This window comes from Labeo rohita, chromosome 19 (assembly GCF_022985175.1).
Source record: "Labeo rohita strain BAU-BD-2019 chromosome 19, IGBB_LRoh.1.0, whole genome shotgun sequence".
NCBI lineage: Eukaryota > Metazoa > Chordata > Actinopteri > Cypriniformes > Cyprinidae > Labeo > Labeo rohita.
In genome coordinates, this window is record NC_066887.1 from 6,456,509 (window position 1) to 6,481,855 (window position 25,347).

At 34.8% G+C, this 25,347-nt stretch overlaps 1 protein-coding gene across 2 annotated transcripts; it reads left to right on the top strand.

The window, feature by feature from the left end:
• Window positions 1–3,158: 3,158 nt before the first annotated feature.
• On the top strand, window positions 3,159–23,116 carry si:ch211-195b13.1 (STKc_SGK domain-containing protein). 2 transcript variants are annotated; one of them, XM_051136451.1, is made up of 12 exons: window positions 3,159–3,542; window positions 17,481–17,556; window positions 18,561–18,668; window positions 18,769–18,826; window positions 18,914–18,997; window positions 19,085–19,216; window positions 19,335–19,447; window positions 19,540–19,663; window positions 19,906–20,001; window positions 20,108–20,263; window positions 20,350–20,439; window positions 21,449–23,116. In XM_051136451.1, the coding sequence occupies exons 1-12, from the start codon at window positions 3,509–3,511 to the stop codon at window positions 21,614–21,616; spliced, it is 1,239 nt and encodes a 412-aa protein (XP_050992408.1). In that variant the 5' UTR covers window positions 3,159–3,508; the 3' UTR covers window positions 21,617–23,116. The 2 variants fall into 2 exon arrangements, with proteins under 2 accessions (XP_050992408.1, XP_050992407.1); XM_051136450.1 differs by lacking the exon at window positions 3,159–3,542 and adding an exon at window positions 16,659–16,894.
• Window positions 23,117–25,347: the final 2,231 nt, after the last annotated feature.

The following is a 25,347-nucleotide window of genomic DNA, read 5'->3' on the forward strand; positions in this document are numbered from 1 at the left end:
TTAACAGATGGGTAAGTAATCCAGCTGCCTTACAATTTGATCCAAGTCAAATATCTAAGTTGTCACTTAGTATAATTTAACATTTCAAGTTGAATAAACTTTTTTTGAGTTGACTGAACTTAAAATTTTAAGGCAGCCAGGTTACAAATTATTTTAAGCTGACTCAACAAATTGTTTTTTACAGTGTATAGCAAATGACTGATTGTTTTGCTAGATAAGACCATTATTCCTCGGCTGGGATCTTGTAGAGCTCTTTGAAGCTCCACTGAAACTGCAGTTTGGACCTTCAACCCATTAGCCACCATTAAAATCCACTATATGGAGAAAAATCCTAGAATGTTTTCCTCAAAAACCTTAATTTCTTTTTGACTGAAAAAAGAAAAACATGAACATTTTGGATAAATTATCAGGTAATTTGCATTCTGGAAGTTAACAAATCATTTAAGGGAACATTCCATTTTAGAATTTTGCAAACATTATGGGAATGTTACTTTTGGACATTCTCTGAATGTTCTAAAACACTTATGTTCTGAAACATTTAAACAATGTTAGATGAACATCCAACAGCTCAGAAATGTTTCAAGAATGTTGCATAATGACATTTACTATCATAAAAACAGATAGACCATTAGACCATTTTGCTAGATGTAAACAACACTGGTCCAGAAGCACTTCCTGTTTTTTTGTTTTTTATTTTTTATTTTATTTAACATATACAAATACACCTTAAAGGTGCTAATGTAACATTTTTATCCAGTCAAATGTTATGTTGGTTGTATTTTTTTGTGATGTTTGTGTAAAGTTAAAAAAAAATGAAACAGGAAGTGTATCGGGACCAGTATGTTTACATCTGACGAAATGGTCTATAGATAACTCTCCAGCTAATAAATATATGTTCTGAGGATGTTTTGCTAGCATTTTATTAAAGGAGAAGTCCACTTCCAAAACAAAGATTCACAGATAATGTATTCATCCCTTTGTAGTCCAAATCAAGTCAAGCTTTATTGTCATTCCGCTACATGTGTGGACATACAGTGGAACGAAATGTCGTGTCTCGCAGGACCACGGTGCTACATAAATAAACATAAATATGAACATAAATACACTAGACATACAATTTTTTTTTTTTTAAACCTATACATGTAACTATACATATACTATAAATAATTGACTATACATACACATAATCTAAGACAGACTATACAAGTACTTTACATAATAACTGTGCATGATAATGTGCAGAAGAGGTATTTAAAGGTTAAGATGCAAATAGTGCAAAAATGATTTGTGGTGTGTTGACAAGTAAACATTTGTAAGTCCTTATTAGGTCCTTGAACATGTTAATAAGTGTTAATAAGAAAGTGTCTGGTGCATAGAGAGAAAAGAGTGTTTCTACAGGTGGTTTGTCTATCCCACTCACCTGTAGGTAGCACACTCAGAGGTGCACTGTGTTTTCTGTGTACATGTAGTGTTTATAGGAAAGTGTCTGGTGCATATAGAGATGAAAGAATGCACTACTACAGGTGGTTTGTCCAGCCCACTCACCTGTGTGTAGCACACTCAGAATTGCAAAAATTGTGTTTTGAGTTTTTCAACAGTTCACATTGTGGATAAGGTTTCAGAGGGGGGTGAGGTGGTTGGAATTGAGGGCTCTCACAGCCTGGGGGAAAAAGCTGTTGAGCAGTCTTGCAGAGCGGGCTCTGATGCTCCTGATGGCAGGAGCTGGAAGAGATGATGGGAGGGGTGGGTGGGGTCCTTCACGAAACTGGTGGCTTTACCTGAGCATCGTGCAAGGAAAATGTCCAGAAGGCAGGGGAGAGGGGCACCGATGATCTTTGCAGCTGTGTTCACTGTCCATTGTAGGGTCTTGCGGTCAGCAGCACTGCAGTTCCCGTCCAAGATGTTCATGTCTTTGTTTCTTCAGTTGTATGAAAGCATTTTTCTTCATATGGTGCCCCAATTTTGAACTTCCAAGATGCAGTTTAAATGCAGCTTTTTTTTCTTACGGTTTATGAAAGTTAGGGTATGTCGAAAAACTCCCATTTCATGTTCTCCCTCAACTTCAAAATCGTCCTGTTTTTTACCTTTTTTGTTAAGGGTGTTTGATCTTCTTTGCATATTTACTTTGCAAAGACTGGGTCGGTACTTCTGCAGCAATGTAGGATGATTTTGAAGTTTTGAGTTTTTCGACATACCCTAACAGTCTTGAGTCAGAATACACAGAGTTCAGGGAGAGAAAGACAAGATAAGCGTTTGAGATTAAAAAAATGTTTAAATTGTATTTTTTAATGAAAATAACCGATCGTTTCGCTAGATAAGACCCTTCTTTCTCGGCTGGGATCGTTTACAACCGCATATGGGATCGTTTGAAGCCACATATAAACTGCATTTTGGAACCACCATATCAGTCCATTATATGGAGAAAAATGCTGAAATGTTTTCCTCAAAAAATATAATTTTTTTTTTACGACTGAAGAAAGAAAGAAATGAACATCTTGGATGACAAGGGGGTGAGTACATTATATGTGAATCTTTGTTTTGGAAGTGGACTTCTCCTTTAAGTTATGAAACCATTACTGGTGAAGGTTCTCTGTCCATTCAAAACGTGAATGGTGGTTAATTTGTGTGTTTCATTTGAATGTTTTAGTATGACCTGCTTACGCTCCAGTGATGGCTATGTTTAGGACCTTTATGCTTACTTTTTTTTAACAAAATGTCTACGTTTCCATACAATTCACACTGAATTCATACATAATCACCACCTTGTTTTCTGGTAATTCAGGTTGGTAATTCTGTAGCTTCTCTTGTGGCCTATTTGCACAAATCATGCTGGCCAGGTGTAGCTGCACATTTGCCTGAACACGCAATTCCTGACAGCACGAATCTAAAAAAACTTGCCAAGTCATTGTTTTTATTAGTTTTATTTATGTAAGACATAAATCTCTGAGCATAGCAAGGGACTGGGGAAGTCATTAGAAGCTCATGGCACAATTCAACATGCGTAAAAGTCAGTGCAGGTATTGCCCTAGTGACTGCTGTAACCTGGAAACTGGTTTCCCTAGGGCGGGACCAGGACACTCATGAGACGAGCTGCTATCCGACACCTGTCGCTTTGTTTTGTTTGTGAGCCTCGGGAACAAGGGAGCTGGGAGGGCAAGTAGATGCGTCACTGGTCTTCGGTTTCAGCTATCATTGAACTATGAGAAAGACAAGGAAAGAGCAAAAAGAGAGGCGAGGGATACAGTGCGAGGAGTGATGAGGCCAATAATTTGCTGATCTTTGAAACTGAGGCTATGAGACTGCCTCTAACAATACTGCAGCAGGACAGAGATAGGCTCATTTAGACACACACCTACACACTCCCACACACACATACATGTTCACACGCAAAATGATGCAAAATGAAGAACTACTGAGGATACGGTGCTAAAATCTGCTTTTGAAAGGATTTCTGTCATAGCGCAATTGAGAAGAAGGATCCACTCTGGACTGTGAGATACGCTGTTAAATGAACATGAAGACTGGGAAGAAATCATTCATAGGTAGGAACTTTTTCTATTAAAGCATCATCCTAGATGTAACAAAGTTTGTAAATTTTACTGGTAACACTTTACAGTAAGGTTCCATATGTTAACAGTATGTTAGTTAATACAAACTAACAATGAAAAGTACTTGTAAAGCACGTATTAATCTTTTAAACATTTACTGATAATCTATAGGCTGTCTGTTAATAATATGATTTAATGGATGAGCTAACAATTAAGAGTTGTGTTTTAATATCTAACATTAAAAAAAGATTACAGAAATACTGTAACAAACGTATTGCTCATTGTTTGTTAATATATCAATGTTAAACAGTGGGGCCTGATTGTAAAATGTTGCCATCAACCTTTATGTGTACAGAGTACTGCTCTGTTCTGTTTAACTGTAACTGTAATGTAAATGTAACTTTTAAATCTCCCATTTTGTGAGATTCGTCAAGATCTGAAGACAATAAGTAAAGGTTTGAAGGTTTGCAACCCTGTTACCAAAATGTGGGACATGTCTAAATAAAGTTTAAAGCTTTGATTTGTGTGATTCTTATAATCATGAAACAAACATCAATAATACATTAACAATATGTATAATGCTTTAAAAAATACTATACGAGTAACAGGGTGATGGTAAAAGGGAACAACTGGCCTAAATTAAGCTGTTGCTATGTAGTTGGTTTAGGACCAAACCTTTGTTTATATTTATTTGGAAATATATATTAGTCATTAATGTAAGAATAATATTTACACTCACTTGTGTAACAGGGTTGAATATCTTGACAAATTCAGCAAACACCTCAATATTTTAAAGAAGAGATATCATTTACAGTTACAAAAAATGTTAGTTCTTAGATGTTAATGCAAAAATGACAGAAAACCATGTGGAATATGGCAAATGTACACTCTTAAAAATAAAGGTGCTTAAAAGGTTCTTTACAGCGATGCCATAGAAGAACCATTCAGTCAAAGGTTCTTTAAAGAACCATCTCTTTCTTAACTTTTTATAATCTGAAGAACCTTCTTTTGCCACAAAGAACCTTTTGTGAAACAGAAAGGTTCTTCAGATGTTAAATGTTCTTTATCGAACCATTTAAACAAAAAAGGTTCTTCTATGGCATCGTGAAGCACCTTTATTTTTAAAAGTGTAGGACATAATATTGTGGTTTTGGTAAATAAAATGTCCTAATAATCAGCGAATTGTGTATTATGATGCTGTAATTGCTGGATCCAAGTGAAAAGATAAAACCGATGAAGTAAGATACACAAACAAATTCCCATGTAAAAGTATGTGTGAACCGGATGTCATTACTTAGTTCAATATTTTGATGTATTCATAAGTGAAACCGAATATTTAAAAGAGGGCGGGGCTTCATCTTAGGGCTCCTACACAGAAGAAATGGAATTCCAGACAACAATCGTCTAAACAAAATATGAAGATGAACAAGTCTTTCATTTTGCACAAAGGAAAGAGACATTACAGAGAAAATTATTGACATGACACATATTGTCTTCAGTAGATCAGCTTTGCCAGTCCATCCGTTCATTCATCTATCACAATAGACATAATCCACTTTAGACTGATCCAGTCATCTAGGCTTTGATCTCTCTGGCTCTCTGTTTGTTTCATCTGTCACCTGAGTGAGCAGGACACTCTCTTTCACTTTTATATTCAACCTGCTACTGAGGCCTTTCATTTCTAAATACAAATAGTCTAAATATGTACATTGGACATGTGCATATTTCCAAAGAAAGATGTCTGATTACTTATATTTAAATCAAATCCCATCTTACTTTTTGTCATTAAATATCATTAAATATAGGCACATGTAGCAAAATAGAAAGTAAAATGGGTTGTGGATTCTTCATGTTAGCTTCAGTTATTATCAGAAAGAGAAACAACAATAGTTGTCTCAACCACAGTGATCATTAAGGGAAATACCGTAATGTGAAAACCCTGAACTGAACACAAACACACACATTTTGCAGAAATTTGCAATGACTTTCTGTGGGACTTCTTCATATTTCTCATAGCAGAGATTCAATATCCATATTTAGCAAAGCAGATTAGGCTTTGGAATATTATTTACTTATTTTCATTTATTTATAATATCTGCAAAAAATAATAATGTAAATAAATATTTGTTTATTTATATTTATAAACAACAATTTCAGGCCATATTTAGTGGATTTCATTACTAATGCAGTAAGGTTTAATTTACTGGGTATCATGAACTAAAGATAAATAATACTCTTACATTCATTAATTTAGGTTAATGATCAATAAAAAATAATTTAAAATTATTTAGAATTGATTCATAAATGATTCATTATAATTATAAAATAATTAATGTATGATTTTGAGATCCATCTTTTCACACCGAAGACAACTGAGGGACTCATATGCAACTATTACAGAAGGTTCAAATGCTCACTGATGCTTCAGAAGGAAAAACGATGAATTAAGAGTCGGGGGTGAAAACTTTTGAACAGAATGAAGATGTGTACATTTTTCTTATTTTGCCTAAATATCATAGATTTTTTCATTTAGTACTGACCTTCAAAAGCTACAGAAGATACTTACATGTTTCCTAGAAGACAAAAAAAGTTAAATTTACCCTGATCTTCAAATTCAAAAAGTTTGAAGTCATTCGTTCATCACGTGACAGCCCCATAAGATAAACGAACAACTCGAAAAACCCAAAGACTCAAAACAGGTGAACTAATTCCACCACAGAACCTAATGGGATGTTGCACATGTGCGACTGAACGAATCACTCCCCTAAACGACTCGTTCTTCCCGAGTCACATTAAAGATTCATTCAAAATGAAAGAATTGTTCAAGAACGACTCATCACTAATTCGTAGCATCGTGGATGCACATCCCAGAGCCTGTGCTACACGAGTTTTTGTGCTTAAAAAGTATACAATTTTTTATTTTTCAAAAAAATGACCGATCGTTTTGCTAGATAAGACCCTTCTTCCTTGGCTGGGATCATTTAGAGCCATTTGAAGCTGCATTTAAATTTAGCTGCATTTTATTCTACCCGTCACAAGTCATTTTCTAGGATTGATTATATTTTGGTTGATCCCTTTTTGGTCCAACACATCAGTACTATTGACATTTTGTCTATTTTTGATATCGGATTATTCACCGGTTACTTGTAATATATAATTTACAAGTGTTAAATTCTCTAAAAATCAATAGATGACGCTTTAATAATACACTATTATATGATTATATATTAAATGATGAGTTTAAATTATTTCATTCGATGCTGTATTTGTCTGAGCTTTCCCTTGACAGAGGAAAATGTAGTGATTTTCTTAGTTACTTCAATCTTCCCACTTTTATTGATCACGCCTGCACTAGTAATGTTACCTGCGCAATTTTTTCTTTGGATGCTCTCAAAGCGTTTGACAGACCTGAATGGGACTATCTATGGGCCGTTCTGGAGCGATTTGGATTTGGCCCCAAGTTCCTAAATATTATACGACTGTTATATAAAGGTCCTTCTGCTTCCGTAACAACAGGTTCCTGTCAATCACAGCCTTTTTCACTTCAAAGAGGTTGCCAGCAAGGTTGTCCCTTATCACCAATTTTATTTGCACTCTCATTAGAGCCTCTTGCACAAGCTCTTAGACAACTCCCATCATCACATTATGCTTTATCTCTCCGATTTTAAATTCCTCTCTACCAGAGGTTTTGCAGTTGTTCAGTTCTTTTAGTACTATGTCTGGCTACAAGATAAGTCATTCATAATGGCACTTAATAGTATTACTAAAGCAGCATCTTTACCTAGTGGCCTTGTCTCTGCTAATTCATGTACTTATCTTGGTATTAAAATTGTTGATTCTCTGTCTAGGTTTGCTCAGACAAAGGTGCGACAACTTAAAAACGTCAATGCCATCTAGAATCAGTATGATTAAAATGAACATTTTACCTAGAGTTACCTTTTTTTTTCATGCTCCCTTGTTTTCCTCCCTCTAAATTTTTTAAAGAATGAATTCATTAATCTCTAAATCGTAAGCGTCCTAGAGTCAGTTTTTCAGTATTACAGCGTGCAAAACTGCATGGTGGTCTTGCTCTCCCTAATTTAATGCTTTACTACCTTGCTTCAAATTAGGGCCATGCGTGTCTGGGTGGACAGTCACTCCAAAATGCCTTGAAGGAGAATTGAGTCTGACCTTGTTCTTCCCCATAGGCTTCAAGATCTACCTTTTGCTGCTGTAGGCTCAAGAAGTTTACATTAGAACTACTTTAAAAGCTTGGTTTAACGCAGAAAAGATTACAGGTCGTGTAAATCTTACGTCAGTCTCTTCTTTGGAACAATACAGGCCTATTATCTGGTATTCAACCTTTCAGTTACCCTCCCTGGTCCTTAAAAGGTGTGTTGACATTTGGTGATATATTTTTGGATATCAAAGTAGACTACTCCTTGCCAGGTACCTCCTTTTTTATGTATTTGTAGTTAAGATCTGTTATGAAAGCATATGGGGTAACTTGGAATTCTAGCTTAGATGATCACCCATTGTTAAAGTGGATCAAAAACACTGGAAAACTCAGGGCACAGTCTAATGTTGTTAAATGATGATTCTTCTTACAAGTTTACATTAGTTCAGAGAAGATTGTTAATGTCTGGCTTCACTGCTGCTAAACAGACAATTATTTAGCAATGGTTTACACCTGACATGGATCTTAGAAGATTCTGGCTGCTTTCTTTAATCATATTGTTTGTTTAGAACGTAGGACTGCAAGGATTAATGGGGCTATACAAACTGTCACCTATTGGAGTAATATAGCTCAAGCTTTGAAAGAATTGTTTTAAATTGAAGATTCATTATTCTGTGTGGTAATTTGCTGCCGAGGTCTTTCTGTATGTTGCTTTTAAGTTACTCTTAAAGGGGTCATCGGATGCTAAGTTCACTTTTACATGCTGTTTGAACATTAATGTGTGTTGGCAGTGTATGTACAAATCGGCCCTATAATGATAAAAATCCATGCAGTGGTTTTTAATTAATCTGTAAAAATAATTTCCCCGTTTTCAAATCGAGCCATTCTCAGATGTCTGTCGTTGTTGCGTCACACTGACAGAGGCCGCTCCTACCATAGTTGATTGACATGAGCGTCTTACCTCAGATCAGCTGTAACAGTCCAACCTCCATGTTTTGATGCCGGAGCAGGGATGTAAGTTAGACGAGAACTGTGCAATTGAGGTGTTGTGTTGCTGGATGTAATGATGAACGTAGTGGTTGTCCTGACATCTGAGCTGCTGAAGATGCAGTGGATTATGTTTGTTTGTGAAGGGAATGCGCCTCCTGATCTATGTCCGTCTATGTTGACGCAAATCATACGTGATGCAGCTTCACTTACAGCAGAAGTGAGTATAAGGGTTTTTTTATGAATCTTTGCGATCGCCTTTCCTAATAATGTGCTAGTTAGCAAGTCCAGTGGCTAAACATGGCTAAACGCAGCTAAAGTAAACAGGCTCATCACTCCACAGAGAGAAGAGAGGGGTGGGGCGAGCAGAGCTCATCTGCATTTAAAGCAGCCTCGATCAGAATGGGATGATTTTTGCAGAGCTGATTTTGACGAGGTAAAAAGGGTGTTGTTTTACACTACCATTGAGAATTTTTAACCAAAGTATATTAGAGACTTTTCATTAAGACCCTAAAGAATCATATCAACTTGCGGAAAATGGGCATCTGATGACCCCTTTAAGTATTAATCACTGCACTTGTGGTTTGGTGTTTCTTTTTTATTTATTTATTTATTTATTCTTCCTTAGTACTCGTGCTGTCACTCAAGCTCTGTAATGTTATTATTTCAAATAAAAATAAAATCACCAAAAAAAGCAGTTAAAGAAGTCCTATTATTCCCCTATTTACAATATGTAATAAAAAAAGTTTCAGCTGTCCCCAGAATGTGTCTGTGAAGTTTTAGCTCAAAATACCCAAAGATCATTTATTATATCATTTTGAAAATGCCTATTTTAAGTGGAAGCAAAAACACAAACGTTTTCATGTATGTCTCTTTAAATGCAAATGAGCTGCTACTCCCTGCCCCTTTTTTCAGAATAGTGCCTTTACAGCTCATACCTCAGATACTCTGTTCAAAAACATTTGGTTTTGATTATCATGTATATTGCGCTAAAATCATTTAGTATAAAGCAATATTAGTTTAAACTTCTGATATAGGGTTTTTTGAGCGCACACATCCGAAGCGAATGCACAGAAAGTGGCTGTCACACAGCATTTGAGTACTAAACTAAGTTCTCTTTCATGTCTCTTTGCACTTAAACTGTCAAATACACACATGTTTATGTTAAAAACACATATGAGTTACAAAAACATTGGTTATGTCTGTGAAAGTAAACATCTGGGAAAGAAATTGCATGTTTATATTAGATCTGTGTGGCAGCAGTGTAATATACAGTAAATAAATTAATAAATTCCCTGCTCTCTTGTCTCCTCTAAGCCAGAATGATGGCGCCGCGGGTGGAAACGTGCAGATTAAGGGGCAGTAATGTTATAATAAGATCCCGAAATCTGAGAAAGGTTTACCAAAACAAAGTTACTGGGTTGTCCTTTATCACATTTTTTGGGTTGGTAGATACACCGGGGACCCGATTATAGCACTTAAACATGGAAAAAGTCTGATTTTCATGTCATAATATGTCTAAAATTTAACCTTATTAAATTATTCCAATTTCTTTTTGCAGCTATTGATATAGGCTTTAATTATGACATCCTAATGCAGGTTTTCTCCTTTGCACCCCTAGTGCACAGACCTAGTAGTAATATTAGCTTTTATATACACACAGCTTGTTTTCTAAATCATGTCTTCCCTGTAATCAACATTCACTTAACTAAATAGTAATGGGTGTAATCGGTTAAGAGTTGAGATTTGAAGAACACCCACTTGCAGAGACGCCAATACCCATTAGACAGCTCCTATTGAGCTCTATACAATACAAACACACTACAGACAACATTACTGTACATAGCTGAAGCATATGAAGGATGACAAGAAAGAGAGAAAAACGGAAGTAGTGGGAGGAAGTCGTGAATAAATTAGTCAAGAAAACGCAGAGCTGAGATATCAAACATCAAGACCATGGGTCCGACAGGGCTAACTATCGGCGGCTAGAAAGAACTCGATCTGATTTGCATGAGTGTGTGGGCATGAGGTTGGCGCTTGATTCCCGATGGCGAGCCGGCATGGAGGTAAAGTCTGGGTCCAACGGGCCCTGAGCAGTGAGAGGAGGTGCAGAAGTTGAGAATAAACTCCCCCTTCTCTTTGGATGATTCACTTCCTGCCCACCAGAGTGTGGCAGACGGTATCTGACCGAACGACACATTTGGCCTGTTATGCAAATGCACACTCTCTTGCACTCTCAGTCGCGCAGCAGAGACCTGCGTCTCCACGGTAACGGGGCAAGTATAGTAACAGGAAATAAATAGTAATAATTGGATCTGTGACAACTATGATAGAATGACTCATTGAGAGAACCTTGTGCAGTGGAAAGACTTTGCCACCTGTCCGCTTGGCATATGAGATACTGTTACTGTAACACGATTATGTGAAATCATGGGCAGGTTAATGGGGGAAGGAAGAGATAAGAAAAATAGAGAATGTTATAAAGCTGAACCAGTCACTTGTCATCTGATCTAGGTAAATTTTGGTAATATTTTTGTTTCCTTGTGCTAGTCTCAGAATAAATAAAGAAACAGAATTATTAAAATGGAAATTTAACTTTTAGTAAATTATTTCAGAAGCGTTTTTTGTTAAGTTTCTTTTTGGACAAGTTATTAGGTTATTCATCAGTGAAAAAAGTCAGTGATCATTGTTTTTGATGTATATTCATAGAAGAGTAAGGAATTTTTAATGTATACATAAATAGAAATTAATGAATGAATTTCATTTTTAAAAACAACTTTTTAAAATGGAAATGTCATGTTTCATAAATTCTTCCCTTTTAAAGTTTTTTTTAAGATTATTTTTGGATAAATTATTTAATATCATAAGTATTTTTGGTGTATTTTCATTGAAGAGACATTTTTAATGTATAAATAAACAAACAACTTTTCAAATGCATATTTTTTTATGTACAAGCAAGCAAGAAAGCATAAATACATAAATAAATATTCAAACAACTTTTCAAATGGACCTTTTTCTTTTAGTAAACTCTTCCTTTCTAAATGTTTCATTCTTTCCTCTTTTCTTTTCTTTTTCTTTTTCTTTTATCTATTTTCATAGAAAGGTACATTTTTATGTATTAGCAAGCAAGCAAAATAAATAAATAAATATTCAAACAACTTTTCAAATGGACATTTATCTTTTAGTAAATTCTTTCCTTTTTAGTTTCTTCTTTTTGTCTATTTTTATAAGATTAAGGATGTATAAGAATATAAGCAAGCAAAATAGAAAAAAAAATAAATACACACATAAATATAAATAAATAAATAAATATTCAGACAACTTTTCAAATGGACAAAATACTTTTCTTTTTAAAGTGTTTTCTTTTTTTTTTCTTTTTAACTATTTTCATAGAAGAGTAAGACACTTTATATGCATATGAAATTCTATAAAATTTAATACAGTCAACTTTGGCAGGAACAAATGGCCTCAAAGAAGTGGATTAACACCACAAAACTACATTTTTACATTACTCAGTTTATCTTACATAGCACATTTACTGGGTCTGAAACTAAATAATAAATAAAAAACTCTTTTTCAGTCTAATATGCATCAGGTTCCAAGTTATGAGCTGAAATGTATTCACTATGCGTTGGAACCACATAAACACTATCCAGTATTCCTCTGAACTAGTTAATCTTTCAGTGAAGATCTTCCTCATAGTTTTTGTTATTTGAAACGTGAATTTCCCTTTATGGTTCCTCTTAACTGTTATCAGAATGATAAGATGTTAATACAAAGCATGTAACTCTTTAGTTATTTAATATCACGCCACCTGATCCTGCTCATGTACACAGACTTTGGCTAGTCTCCAGTAACCCACCAACAGTGATAAATTGCTCCGCTGGCAGGACCATTTTAAAGCTGTCTGAAAGTACTCAAGCTCTTTGTGTAAAATGAAAGGATGAAAAGGGCATTACGCATATATAGACCGGATTTACAGATAGAACAGGTTATGCATTCCAGAAGAAGAGTGCCATGGAAGTGAAAATGCAAATCATACACACCAGGGCTAAGTAACTAAAACTAGAACCATAAAAAAAAAATAATAATAATAATAATAATTTTGCTAGTTGCCAAGGCAAAATTTCTCTTTTTCATTTAAATAGGAAATGTACTCAATGACTACAACTAAAACTGAAATAAAAAACAATCAAACTTATATAGACATATTTAAACAAAAACTAGTAAAAATGACAAAAACATACAATACAATTACTTCAACATTAACTAAAAGAAATGAAACAATATATAAAAATAAAAACTAATTCAAAATGTTACTAAAAACGATATCTTAATAATAGAAAAAACACTAAAGGAACAAGGAAATATAAATATACCTTTATTTTTCTCGTCCTTTTTTGACTTTACTGTGGCTATATATCTACGATGGCGTTTTAGTGCCACGTTAAAACATTTAAAAAATACTAAGATTACGAGTAAAAATTTTAAATATTTGAGGATGAAGTCGAAATATTTTTAAAATAAAGTCAAAATTACAAGAATGCAGTTAAAATATAGTTAGAGAATACAGTCAAAATTACAAGAATTAGGTTAAAATATTTTGAGAATTAAGGCAAAATTACGAGAACTAAGTTGTAGCAATTAAGAATAAAGTTGTAGGAAAATATAACCTATATTGTGCATGCAAATGGCCAGGAGTGGGAGCACCTGACCTGGCATCTGATTTGAATATATGTGGGATTATTAGCAGAAATCACAGCATGTGTCATGTTGTGTTCAATCTTTCATTCCTCACATGTATGTAATTAAAAACAACAATATATAATATATAGTAAATGATTGGAAATAATATTTCACGTCTTCAAATCCACTCATTATTTGTTGCGCGCATGCCACCCAGTAATTGCAGTAAATTTTGTGCTTTGTTACTTTTAATTTAACACAGCTCAGCTTTAAAATTCTGTCAGTTTTATCACAAAATACAAATAATGTGTTTTTCCACTTTATTACAAGTTATAGCATGATATAAACATGAAGGAACATCAGAAGACATTGAAAAAAAGTACAGCGATCTGTCATTTCACATTAAAGACTGTGAAAAACACATTGTAATAGACACATTGTTTGTATTTCGTTATAAAACTGACAAAATATGAACGCTGTGACTGTTTAACATTAAAAGTACCAAAGCTTATTGCTTAATGTGTGGCTGACGCACTGTAAATAATGAACGCATTCCAAGACGTGAAATATTATTTCCAAGCATACTGTATTATAACTTTTACTATAACTTTAGTCTTGTAATTTCGGTTGTATTCTCGTTATTTCAACTTTATTCTCAAGATATGTTGACTTTTTTCTCAAAATATTTTGACTTCATTCTTGTAAATTCAACTTTATTTAGACTTTATTCTCATAATTTCGACTTTATTCTCGAAATATTTTGACGTTATTCTTGTAATTTCAACTTTACTTCAAATTTATTTTTATAATTTCGACTTTATTCTCAAAATATTTCAATTTTATTCTTGTAATTTCAACTACTTCGAATTTATTTTTATAATTTCGACTTTATTCTCAAAATATTTCAACTTCATTCTTGTAATTTCAACTACTTCGAATTTATTTTCATAATTTCGACTTTATTCTCAAAATATTTCAACTTCATAGTTGTAATTTCAACTTTACTTCGAATTTATTTTCTTAATTTCGACTTTATTTTCAAAATATTTCGACTTCATTCTTGTAATTTCAATTTTACTTCGAATTTATTTTCATAATTTCGACTTTATTCACAAGATATTTCGACTTCATTCTTGTAACTTTTAACTTTACTTCGAATTTATTTTTATAATTTTGACTTTATTCTTAAAATATTTCAACTTCATTCTTGTAATTTCGAATTAATTATTGTTATTTTGACTTTATTCACAAAATATATCGACTTCATTCTTGTAATTTCAACTTTACTTCGAATTTATTTTCATAATTTCGACTTTATTCTCAAAATATTTCAACTTCATTCTTGTAATTGTGACTTTATTCTAAAAATAATTTGACTGTAACCTATTGCTACGACTTGATTCTCATAATTTAAATTTTATTCTCAAGATATTTTGACTATTCTCATGATTTTGACTTTATTCTCTAAATATTTTGACTTTATTAATGTAATTTCGTCTTTATTCTTGTACTGCTATGACTTTATTCTTGTGTATTTTGACCTTTTCTCAAAATATAACGACTTAAATCTCATAATCTTTTTTTTTACATTGTACTAACACAATGTGGTAATATATCACTCTCAGAAATAATGCCCAAAAATGGTACCTTTGGTCACAACAGGACAGTTTACCCAAAAATAAAAATTCTGTCATTAATTACTTTACGTTCCAAACCCATAAGAGCTTTATTAATCTTCAGAACACAAATTAAGATATTTTTGAAGAAATCTGAGAGCTTTATGACCCTGCACTGTAAAAAACAATTAGTTGAGTCAACTTTAAATAATTTGTAACCTGGCTGCCTTAAAATTTTAAGTTCAGTCAACTCAAAAAAAGTGTATTCAACTTGAAATGTTAAATTACACTAAGTGACAACTTGGATATTTGAGTTGAATCAACTTCAAATTTTAAGGCAGCTGGGTTACTTACCCATATGTTAAGTTTAGCAAACACAAATATCTAAGTTGTTACTTAGTACAACTTAACATTTCAAGTTGAATAAACTTATTTTAGTTGACTGAACTTAAAATTTTAAGGCAGCAGGGTAACAAATTATTTTAAGCTGACTCAACAAATTGTGTTTTTTATTTTTTACTATTTTTTAGTAAGGATATCAATAAAATAGTCCATGCGACATCAGTGGTTCAACCGTAATGTTACAAACCTATGGAAATACTTGTAAAGACATGATGATCAATTAATGACAGAATTTTCATTTTTGGGTAAATTGTCCCTTTAAAAGCACATCTTTGTACCTTCTTTACCCCTAAAGTGTGTCATAAAAGTACATTACTATCTTAAGGGTACATATTACTACTAAGGTACTAATATGCACCCTTTAGGTGTCTCTTTGAGGGACAATTTTTGCACATTTTTCCTGACTTTTTATACTTTTTGATGCCATAAAACCTCAAATATGATGATCCAGTTGTCAGAACCTCTTTCCTAAAATATCTATAAAACATTTTTATAATTAAAATATCTTGTGGACCCCAGTTTCAAAACCCTGGGTTATGCCTCAGTTAGGCCCCTTTTATACAGCTGATGTCTAACCTGGCAAATTCTGTACTAAAAGACAGGATGGCATCATATTATGGCACACTTATATAACATACAGGGTCAGTGGACCACATTTGGAGAACAGGCTGAAAAATAAATGATGTGGCTCAGAGAGTATCGGTTTACGTAAACCGTGCTGCCGCAAACTCCTCACACCCTTGACCTGGTCGGATGGCTTCAACACTGTGGCTTGTTCAAGAGAATCTGGTAAAGCACAGGCTTTAACAGATTAATAACATGCGTCATTATTGAAAATGCTAGACACAGGGTGAATATTTTAGCACATCTGTTCAGCCTTCCATTAACAAAGACCTTAATCCCAGATGCATGATCCTACATCCCTAATTCCATCACTGCATGCTTTTCATTTCTCATTTTTCACCGCTTCACGTTCCTCTTCATCATTACTGATAAGGATTAGAAGTTAATCTGTTACACTATGATGAGTTTACGAGCCAGCTGTGTAGTAATTTTCCGTTCATAGAAAGACTCCGACCGCTTAATCTGGCTCACATGAATGGAAGCGCTTCCGTTTCTCCTCGCGTCGCCCGCTAGTGGCGAAACAACGATTCGTGGGATCCCGTGACGTCACATTTTGCAAGTCTCCTCGGTTACTCGAGTGATGTCACAGCCTCGCCTCCACAACCACGTGTTCCGTATAAAAATACCAGTCCACGGCTGGCGGGGGGAAGACAGTAGCGCTGACCACCCGACAGCCCGGCATCAGAACTCAGAGGTGCGCTCCGTCAAGCCGCTTGCTGCTGGGAGATCAGCGCGTTGCAGTAACAAAAAAGGCTTAACCGAAGGAATACATTCCTCCTGTGGATTTACACTTATAATACTAGTGATGGCAGTTACTCAGGCTGGATGTGACTTGACATACTGCAAGATGAGGGGGATCGTGTCCGTTCTTACTGGTACGTCTCGGCAGATTTGAGTTCTTCTGGTGTCTATAATGGATTTCGTTCATTTGTGTATGCTTTTGAGGAAAAAGATGCAATACATCAAATATGGAAAAAAAATGCAATGAGAAAAAGAGGTGTAAAAGACGTTTTTGTGTTTGTACAGTCAATTTTAGATATCACGTTTTATTATTATTATTAATATAATTATGCTAATCGCATTTGTATATCCTTTATACAAAATTCAAGATAAAAAAATAAATTTAAAAATTTTTATGTGGTTCCATGAGAGTGATAGAAATTAAGCAACATTGTTCTCGGATATTAGTACAGCTACAGTGAGCAATGCGGTCTGTTGTGTAACACTGACACTCTTGTTGACATTAAACCAATTCACGCGGATCCTCTGAACCACGGCATCTACAAAAACCCGTTTTTATGGCATAGACTTGACGTGCAAATGATTATTCTACCGATAACCTTTAAGATTTCTTAGGGTTTCCTGTCACATAGCGTTGCCAGTTCATTCAGTTCAAATGCAGGGTGTTAGTGACGTCAGCTGTGGATTTCCTTCTGACGTAAATACTTGTTTTTATTTCAGCTTTTATTAAAGAAAGGAAGATGGGCTTGAACGACTTCATCCAGAAGCTTGTTTCCAACCCTCCCATTTGTCAACAGTAAGTATCTCAATATTTACAAACACCAGTATGGGAATAAACAAACGCATGATGCTTTTTACAATTACATGCAGATGTGTGAAGCAAAACATCAACACATAAGAGTATTTTTGTGTTTTAAAATCTGTGAGAAAGCAGTTCAGGAAAATTCCAGCATTCATTCATAAAGGCAACTCTGTGACCTGTAGTGTATTTATAGCATGCATTCACTGAGGTGACTGTACTAGGGGATGTAATCCCATCATCTGAGTTTAGCTGTGCATTCGGCTAATTGTGTAGGTTAATCTGTACCGGCGAGATAAAGCCCAGCACCAGAATAGTGCTCCACGAAAAGCAGCTGTTCGGCCCGCCGCTTGGCCGCAGTAAGCACCTTTGAGAAAATCCCTGATGTCCCCTAGACGAGGATAAGGGCCTAATTCAATTAAGCACGGCCCATTTGGTCTCAGAGTCATTCAGGTCGGACCAGCGGAAAATTTCTCACCGCGTCATCTCTAGCCTCCATATGCTCCACAATATTTATTCAAAGAGGATTGTATAAAAGGTTGAGATTTAAGCTTGAAGTAGTCTAAAAGTCATCATTTTGAGCAGGGAGGAAGTTATAATGAAGGCAAATGGTGTAAATGAAATATTATTTGATCTATATGTTAGCAGATGCATCTGATCTAAAAATCTGACTAATGACAGCTGTCAAAAAGAAATTTTGAATTTTTAACATACCTGAAACACCTCTCATAAACTTCACCAATACTGCCATCTATCTGTCTGTAAGGGCATTACAATAAATAAATAATTTAAAGGAATGTTCTGGATTAAAAACACACTGTGCTGTACAAAAACAAACATTTTGACTCATTTTAAAGAGATTTTGAAACAAATCCACTTATTGGAGTCTATTAGGCAATTGTTGCATAATTGTGGTTCAATAGATTTCCATTGTTTTACAATGAAACATGTTAACACTCCGAAATGGAATCCATAACAATTTTGTAATCTCTTTCCCTTAGTGCCGAGGTTGGTTCGTTCTTAAAAATCGATGAGAACCAGAATGAAGAGCTTGAGGAGAATCACCTGTGTTTGACCAATCCCAGGAGCTCTTTGGCTGAGGAGACTCAGTACGTAGTTGCTCTTCGTTTGTTTGTTTATTTGGATTTCAGCCAGTCAGGCTGAAAGCTTGTTGTTTGCATTACTAAAGTTGTTTAATTTTCTTAACAGGATCAAACCTTCCGATTTTGACTACTTAAAGATCATCGGGAAGGGGAGCTTTGGAAAGGTGGGTACAGACAGCTTTCATACAGTCAACATGTAAACACATGTCATATTTATAAACTGAGAATGCTAACAGCATCGAAATCCACAGGTTCTGCTCGCGAGGCACAAGGAAAACGAACAATACTATGCTGTGAAGGTTCTGCAGAAGAAAATCATTCTGAAAAAGAAAGAGGTAAGACCTAATGCAGTGTTCACACAGATGCGAAAGCACTTTGCACTAACTGCAGTATAGTAACAATTGTACATATTGTGTTTTCAGCAAAAGCATATCATGGCAGAAAGGAGTGTATTAATGAAAAATATCAAGCATCCATTCCTGGTGGGGCTGCACTTCTCTTTCCAAACCACAGACAAGCTGTATTTCGTACTAGACTACGTCAATGGAGGCGAGGTGAGTAAACAATGCATTCATCCTGTACTCTCATTAAGCCTAAAAGAGGCCGCACCTTTGCTCAAAATAGCTGACTAACTTAATGAATTTATGTTTTCTTTTTTTTTTTCTCCTGCAGCTGTTCTACCACCTCCAGCGCGAGAGGGTGTTTCTGGAGCCCAGGGCGAGGTTTTATGCTGCTGAAATCGCTAGTGCACTCGGTTACCTTCACTCACTGCATATAGTTTACAGGTATGTGATTGACTGTAGCGCTCCCTAGTGGAAAAGCAGTGGAAATGTGTCCTCAATAATGGGGTCTTAACATTTTCTTTCAATTTTCACAGAGATTTAAAGCCAGAGAACATCCTCCTGGACTCTCAGGGCCACATTGTGTTGACAGACTTTGGTCTATGCAAAGAGGGACTGGATCCCAACGGCACAACCACAACATTCTGTGGAACTCCTGAGGTAAAGACTAATCCTAGTAAAAAAATAAGTGTGCTACTTACTGTAATTGGTTTAAAAGTCTAAAGTTCAGCTAATTGCATTTAATACACACGTAAACTATAATGCCTTTTTTACTGAATTGCAATTAACATTTCTTTCCATTCACATTTAAGTATATTCTTTTAAAATGTATTATTTGTATATTTTAGACAAGAACTTGTATTTTAACCAGTGTTTTGATGTCATTTTTTCTTTTTCAACAGTATTTGGCTCCCGAGGTGCTGCAGAAACAGGCATATGATCGTACGGTCGACTGGTGGTGCCTGGGATCAGTGCTGTTTGAGATGCTGTATGGACTGGTGAGAAGACCTATCAAATCTTTTGCCTCAGACATTACTAGATCAGCTGTAGCCAAGGATGCATTTTGCAAACAATGTGAATTAATCTCCGTCTCTTTTATTCTAGCCTCCATTCTATAGTCGCAACACAGCCGAGATGTACAACAACATCCTTCACAAGCCTCTAGTCCTGAAGCCCAATGTGTCCAACGCTGGGCGTGACCTGCTGGAGGGTTTGCTGCACAAGGACCGTACCAAGAGACTGGGGTCCAAAGATGATTTTGTAAGTGGAGCAACACACATGGCACATGCGTAACGTTTATTTTCCTGAGATTGCAGATTCTTATACAAGCTTTTGCTTATTTGTAGCTGGAAATGAAGTTCCACAGCTTTTTCTCTCCCATCAACTGGGACGACCTCATGGCCAAAAAGATCATTCCTCCTTTCATTCCTACAGTGGTAAGTTAACTCTTTACCTGCAGTAGTGCTTTAAAAAAGACACAGACTGAAACACGTTTTAACTACATCAGGGCTTTACAGTGCGACTGATAGATGAGTGACAGCTTTTAATGATTTTTAAGGGAGTTTGTAAATAAGATATTCATTTAGTACAACAGTTAAATTAACAAGAAGTTAATATTAAGTGACTTAAATAGTCTGACTATAATACTATTGCCTGATTTTGCTTTATTTCGTCATCAAAAATCATTTGAAACAAGTCACAGCTGAGCCGCTGAGCATCTCCATTCAAACACAGCAGTGTTTATGAATGAACATGCGTTTATAAATGAATCTAGTGAGTCTGTGATTCAATTTCCCATTTTTAAAGACAGTCACTTGCTTTATTCCTGAATGAATCAACTGTTTAAACAAATCAAACGAATGATTCAGTAATTAAATCAGCGATTTGACGCCACCTACTGACAGTTTTAGTTTAATTTTTAAAGTATCTTTTCAGTTATTTAAATAATTTAATTTAATTTAATATTTCTATATTCAAAATGTTATATTTAATGAATTTATGAATTTGAGCCTCATTAAACATGAAAATACACCTACAAGTCACTTTTGTGAAATTTTTAATTTTTAATTTTTTTTTTAATTTTTAGAAATGTTAAAATCTTATCATTTTAAATTAGCTCATAAAAGATACATACTTTTAATAAAGTTAGACAAATGCCATTATGAAGGTAAGAACAAAATTCCCCTTTAATTCACTTTAAGCAGTCAAATGGAAAGGCAAAGGCAAATTTTTGATCAGATTTTTAAATTATTGATTAGAAGGTACTGCTGAAATTTTAACAAGTGCTCCTAAAAGGAAAGAATAAGCTTAGAGCCCTGGCATGACATATGAATTTCAACAGAATTTACATTCAAGTATATCTTAGCATCCTTGTCAATACTGTGGTAGCATTAAGAACAATATTTCTGATGTATTTAATAAATTCTCTCTCTGTTGAATCCCCAGACTGGTCCTACTGATCTCCGGCACTTTGACCCAGAGTTCACCCACCTACCCGTGTCGACCTCCCTATGCAACACCGATAACCTTCACGTGACCAGCAGCGTACGAGAAGCAGCCGGAGCCTTCCCAGGCTTTTCTTACGGTCCCCCGGCTGACCATGCCTTCCAGTAACGGCTTCCATGACCCTCCAGAACGTCCATTCCAGCATCACTAGATGCATCGAGAAGAAGGACCACAGTGTGGGACATTTAGCTCTTCCAATTTGTTTGCATGCACGACCTGGGACGCTCGTGCGTGACCAAGAGGAATGTGGGACGCTGTAGGACACAAACTACCGTAACAACTTCTAGAAAGGATGCAATGTGTGCCAATGGATGCAGAGAGGACCTGAGCTCCTTGAGAGAGAGCTTAGAAGTGCCTGAGGCAAATTTACACAAGAAACAATTGCTTGCCAGAGATGGTGGCACCAGCTACTAGGCGAAATGCCTATTGCGATCTTTTACATTTGATTAAAATGTCTTTGGATGATGTTTTATTTAATTGTATTTTTCATGCATCATTGCACAGTGGAGTTAAAGGATCAAGAAAAGTACAAAATACACGGATGGTCCGAAAAAGGGGTTATTATATCAACCCCCATTAGTACAAGAGGATACACAGGCTGTCCGACTCAAATATCAATACATTTTTAATGAATGCATTTGTTATCTTCTTCCTGTTGACAAATGTTAATTTAATAACTGCATTATTTGTCATACTGCATTATATTAGTGTGGTTTAGCTTAACTCTTCGGTCCTACTCAAAACTTCCTCAAAAGCTACATTTAGTTTTATATTAGAAGGAGAATTAGTTCCGCAAAGCTTTTAGCTGTGATTATTTGTCTGAATGAGTAGAAGACATCCTGTGTTCCTCCTAAGTGAATATTTTGTCTTACAAGTACTTTCTTTCCTTTCTTTTCTCCAATGCCAGCACTTTTACACAAAATGCCAGACACTGTGTTTCCTAGGAAGGCAATTTTAGTAGTCGCACATCACCTTCTGTTATCATACATTTAGTGAGATGGATGTATGTTTTATCTGAAGCGATTGCTGTCCATTGCAAACACAGCATGTCGATTAGATTGTATTGAAACCTTTGCATCATGTATAGAAGTCATACAGTAGCCCACAAGGAACTGTGTCTTTTTTTGTTCAAACTGTGCCTGTACAGCTAATTTATGTACGTTGTGATGCATTTCCATGTGTGTCTATCATTCCTGTCTGCATCGCTCTGGGTTGGATAGGGACATGGAATGCTGTGCAATAGAAACGGTGACTTGATAGAGATGTGAACAATTTGTCATGGGACGACTGAGTGGTATCGACTTAATGAAGGAGAGCGGTTTGGATGCCCTCATGAAACGCATCCCTGTTTTATTTGTAATATATTTCATATCATTGGACCAATAATGCGCTATACGTTGTTCTTTAGATAACTGCAAACATGGCAATATGGATAAAGTTTATTTTCTTCCATTTTTGGAAGTTATTCATATATTGTTTTATATTTTTCCATGTATATTTATTTACATGTGGCATATTTGACCTCTAATGATCAGAGTATTAAATTCTTAGAATAATGAAATGTTGAGAATGATCTATATGAATGCAAAATAAATATATAAAAATGAATATGTCTTGGTGTATTTATTCCTTACCTTAGTTGTGATGTTTAATTTGTTCACATTAATTTGTTCATGCTGTGAAGGAATTCGCACAAAGGAAGGATGGGTGAATTCTTTTATACTGTATATATATATATATATATATATATATATATATATCATCTGAAAGCTGAATAAGCTTTCCATTGATGTATGGTTTGTTAGTATAGGACAATATTTGGCAAAATAAGATAAAACTATATGAAAATCTGGAATCTGAGAGTGTAAAAAAAATCAAAATATTGAGAAAATTGCCTTTAAAGTTGTCCAAATAAAGTTCTTAACTGTGTAATATTAATCGAAAATTAAGTTTTGATATATTTACCATAGGAAATTCACAAAATATCTTAATGGAACATAATCTTTACTTAACCCATTTAATCACAATTTTTTCACATGACAATATCCAAATGATGTGTCATTAGTAACCCTTTGAAATAATAATATATATATATATATTTAATTATTATTATTTATTTATTTATTTTATTTTTTTGGAAAAGTGCGTAAAAAATGTGTTTTATGGTCGGTGGGATAATGTGTGTACTGAATTAACATATTTCTGCAGTCATCAAAATTATTATATGTGACCCTGGACCACAAAACCACTGTTAAGTCGCTGGGGTACATTTGTAACAATAGCCAAAAATACATAGTATGGGTCAAAATTATTGATTTTTGTTTTATGCCAAAAATCATTAGGATATTACATAAAGATCATGTTCCATGAAGATATTTTGTAAAATTCCTACTGTAAATATATCAAAACTTATTTTTTTTTTAATTATAGTAATATGCAATGTTAAGAACTTTATGTGGACAAATTTAAAGGTGATTTTCTCAATATTTTAATTTTTTTGCACCATCAGATTCCAGATTTTCATATAGTTGTATCTCAGCCAAATATTGTCCTATCATAGCAATACATCAAGGGAAAGCTTGTTTATTAAGCTTTCAGATGATGTGTAAATCTCAGTTTGGAAAAATTGACCATTATGACTGGTTATGTTAGCCCAGCTATTTTAAACTGTTTGATCACATTCTAGGGTTACTATTCTGCATAAAAAAACCTTTATACAACATTGATAGGAATACAGAGATAAAAGACAAAAAAGTGCAGCCATCAGCATATTTCAAAATTAGTGCTACCAGTATTACAGTATCAGTATTGTAACTTACAGTATTTGTTACATTTGAACTTTTCATTTAGCGCAATCATCCTAAAGAGGCAAATCAACACAGAAAGTCCTCATAATACCATATAACAGGCTTTGTTCAGATAAGTACAAGCTAGAAAGGGAAGAATAAGAGAAGAGTAAAACAAAGCCTTTCGTCACTAGCCTTTCGTTTTGGAGCGTTGATGCAGCCATCATCATCTCAAGGTGCAAACAGGAAATAAACTGCTCTGGTCATGTGACAGTTTGCACTTTCCATATGAAACTGCACATATTTAATTGAGACCCTTTTTTTTTTTTTTTCCCATATTTGCAGGAAGTGCACTAACACATTAGTCAGTAAGTTTTTTAGAGCTTTATAAATGAACACCTTTTTTACAGTCACTATTGTGACCGGTGGGATTAAATGGGTTAATTTATATCCTAATGATTTTTGGCATAAAAGAAAACTCAATATTTTTGACCCCATACAATGTATTGTTGGCTATTACTACAAATATACCCGTGCTACTTAAGACTGGTTTTGTGGTCCAGGGTCACATATGCTGGACATTACTTATTATTATCAGTGTTGAAAACAAAGTTGTTTTCAGTTTACTTTTATTATTATAGAGTGTTTTCATGCGTGTCATCAGTCGGCCATATTGGCAGCACTGATCGTAAACAATGCCACTGAATCGAACAAAACTCGCATATTTTGCTGCTGAAAATAGTCATGTTTTAGGCTGTACTAATTGGTCGGACTAGGAAAACATTTAGAGTACTATATTCTGTCAAAAGTTATAACAAATCAAGGAGAAGAGTGCAAAAAACTGTCTGAGGAATAAAAGGCGTTTGTGGTTGGCCAAACTGAACCAGGATTTCCAGGGTAAGAATCTTGACAACACTGGGTCAGGTAGGTGAAATATTAGGCTAATTTCTTAACACTGCTCATACATATCTTTAGCACTAAGTGTACTAATAGCAGAACAATGTATTCAGTAGTACATTAGCCATGCAATACATGCTGTTGTTTACATCCGAG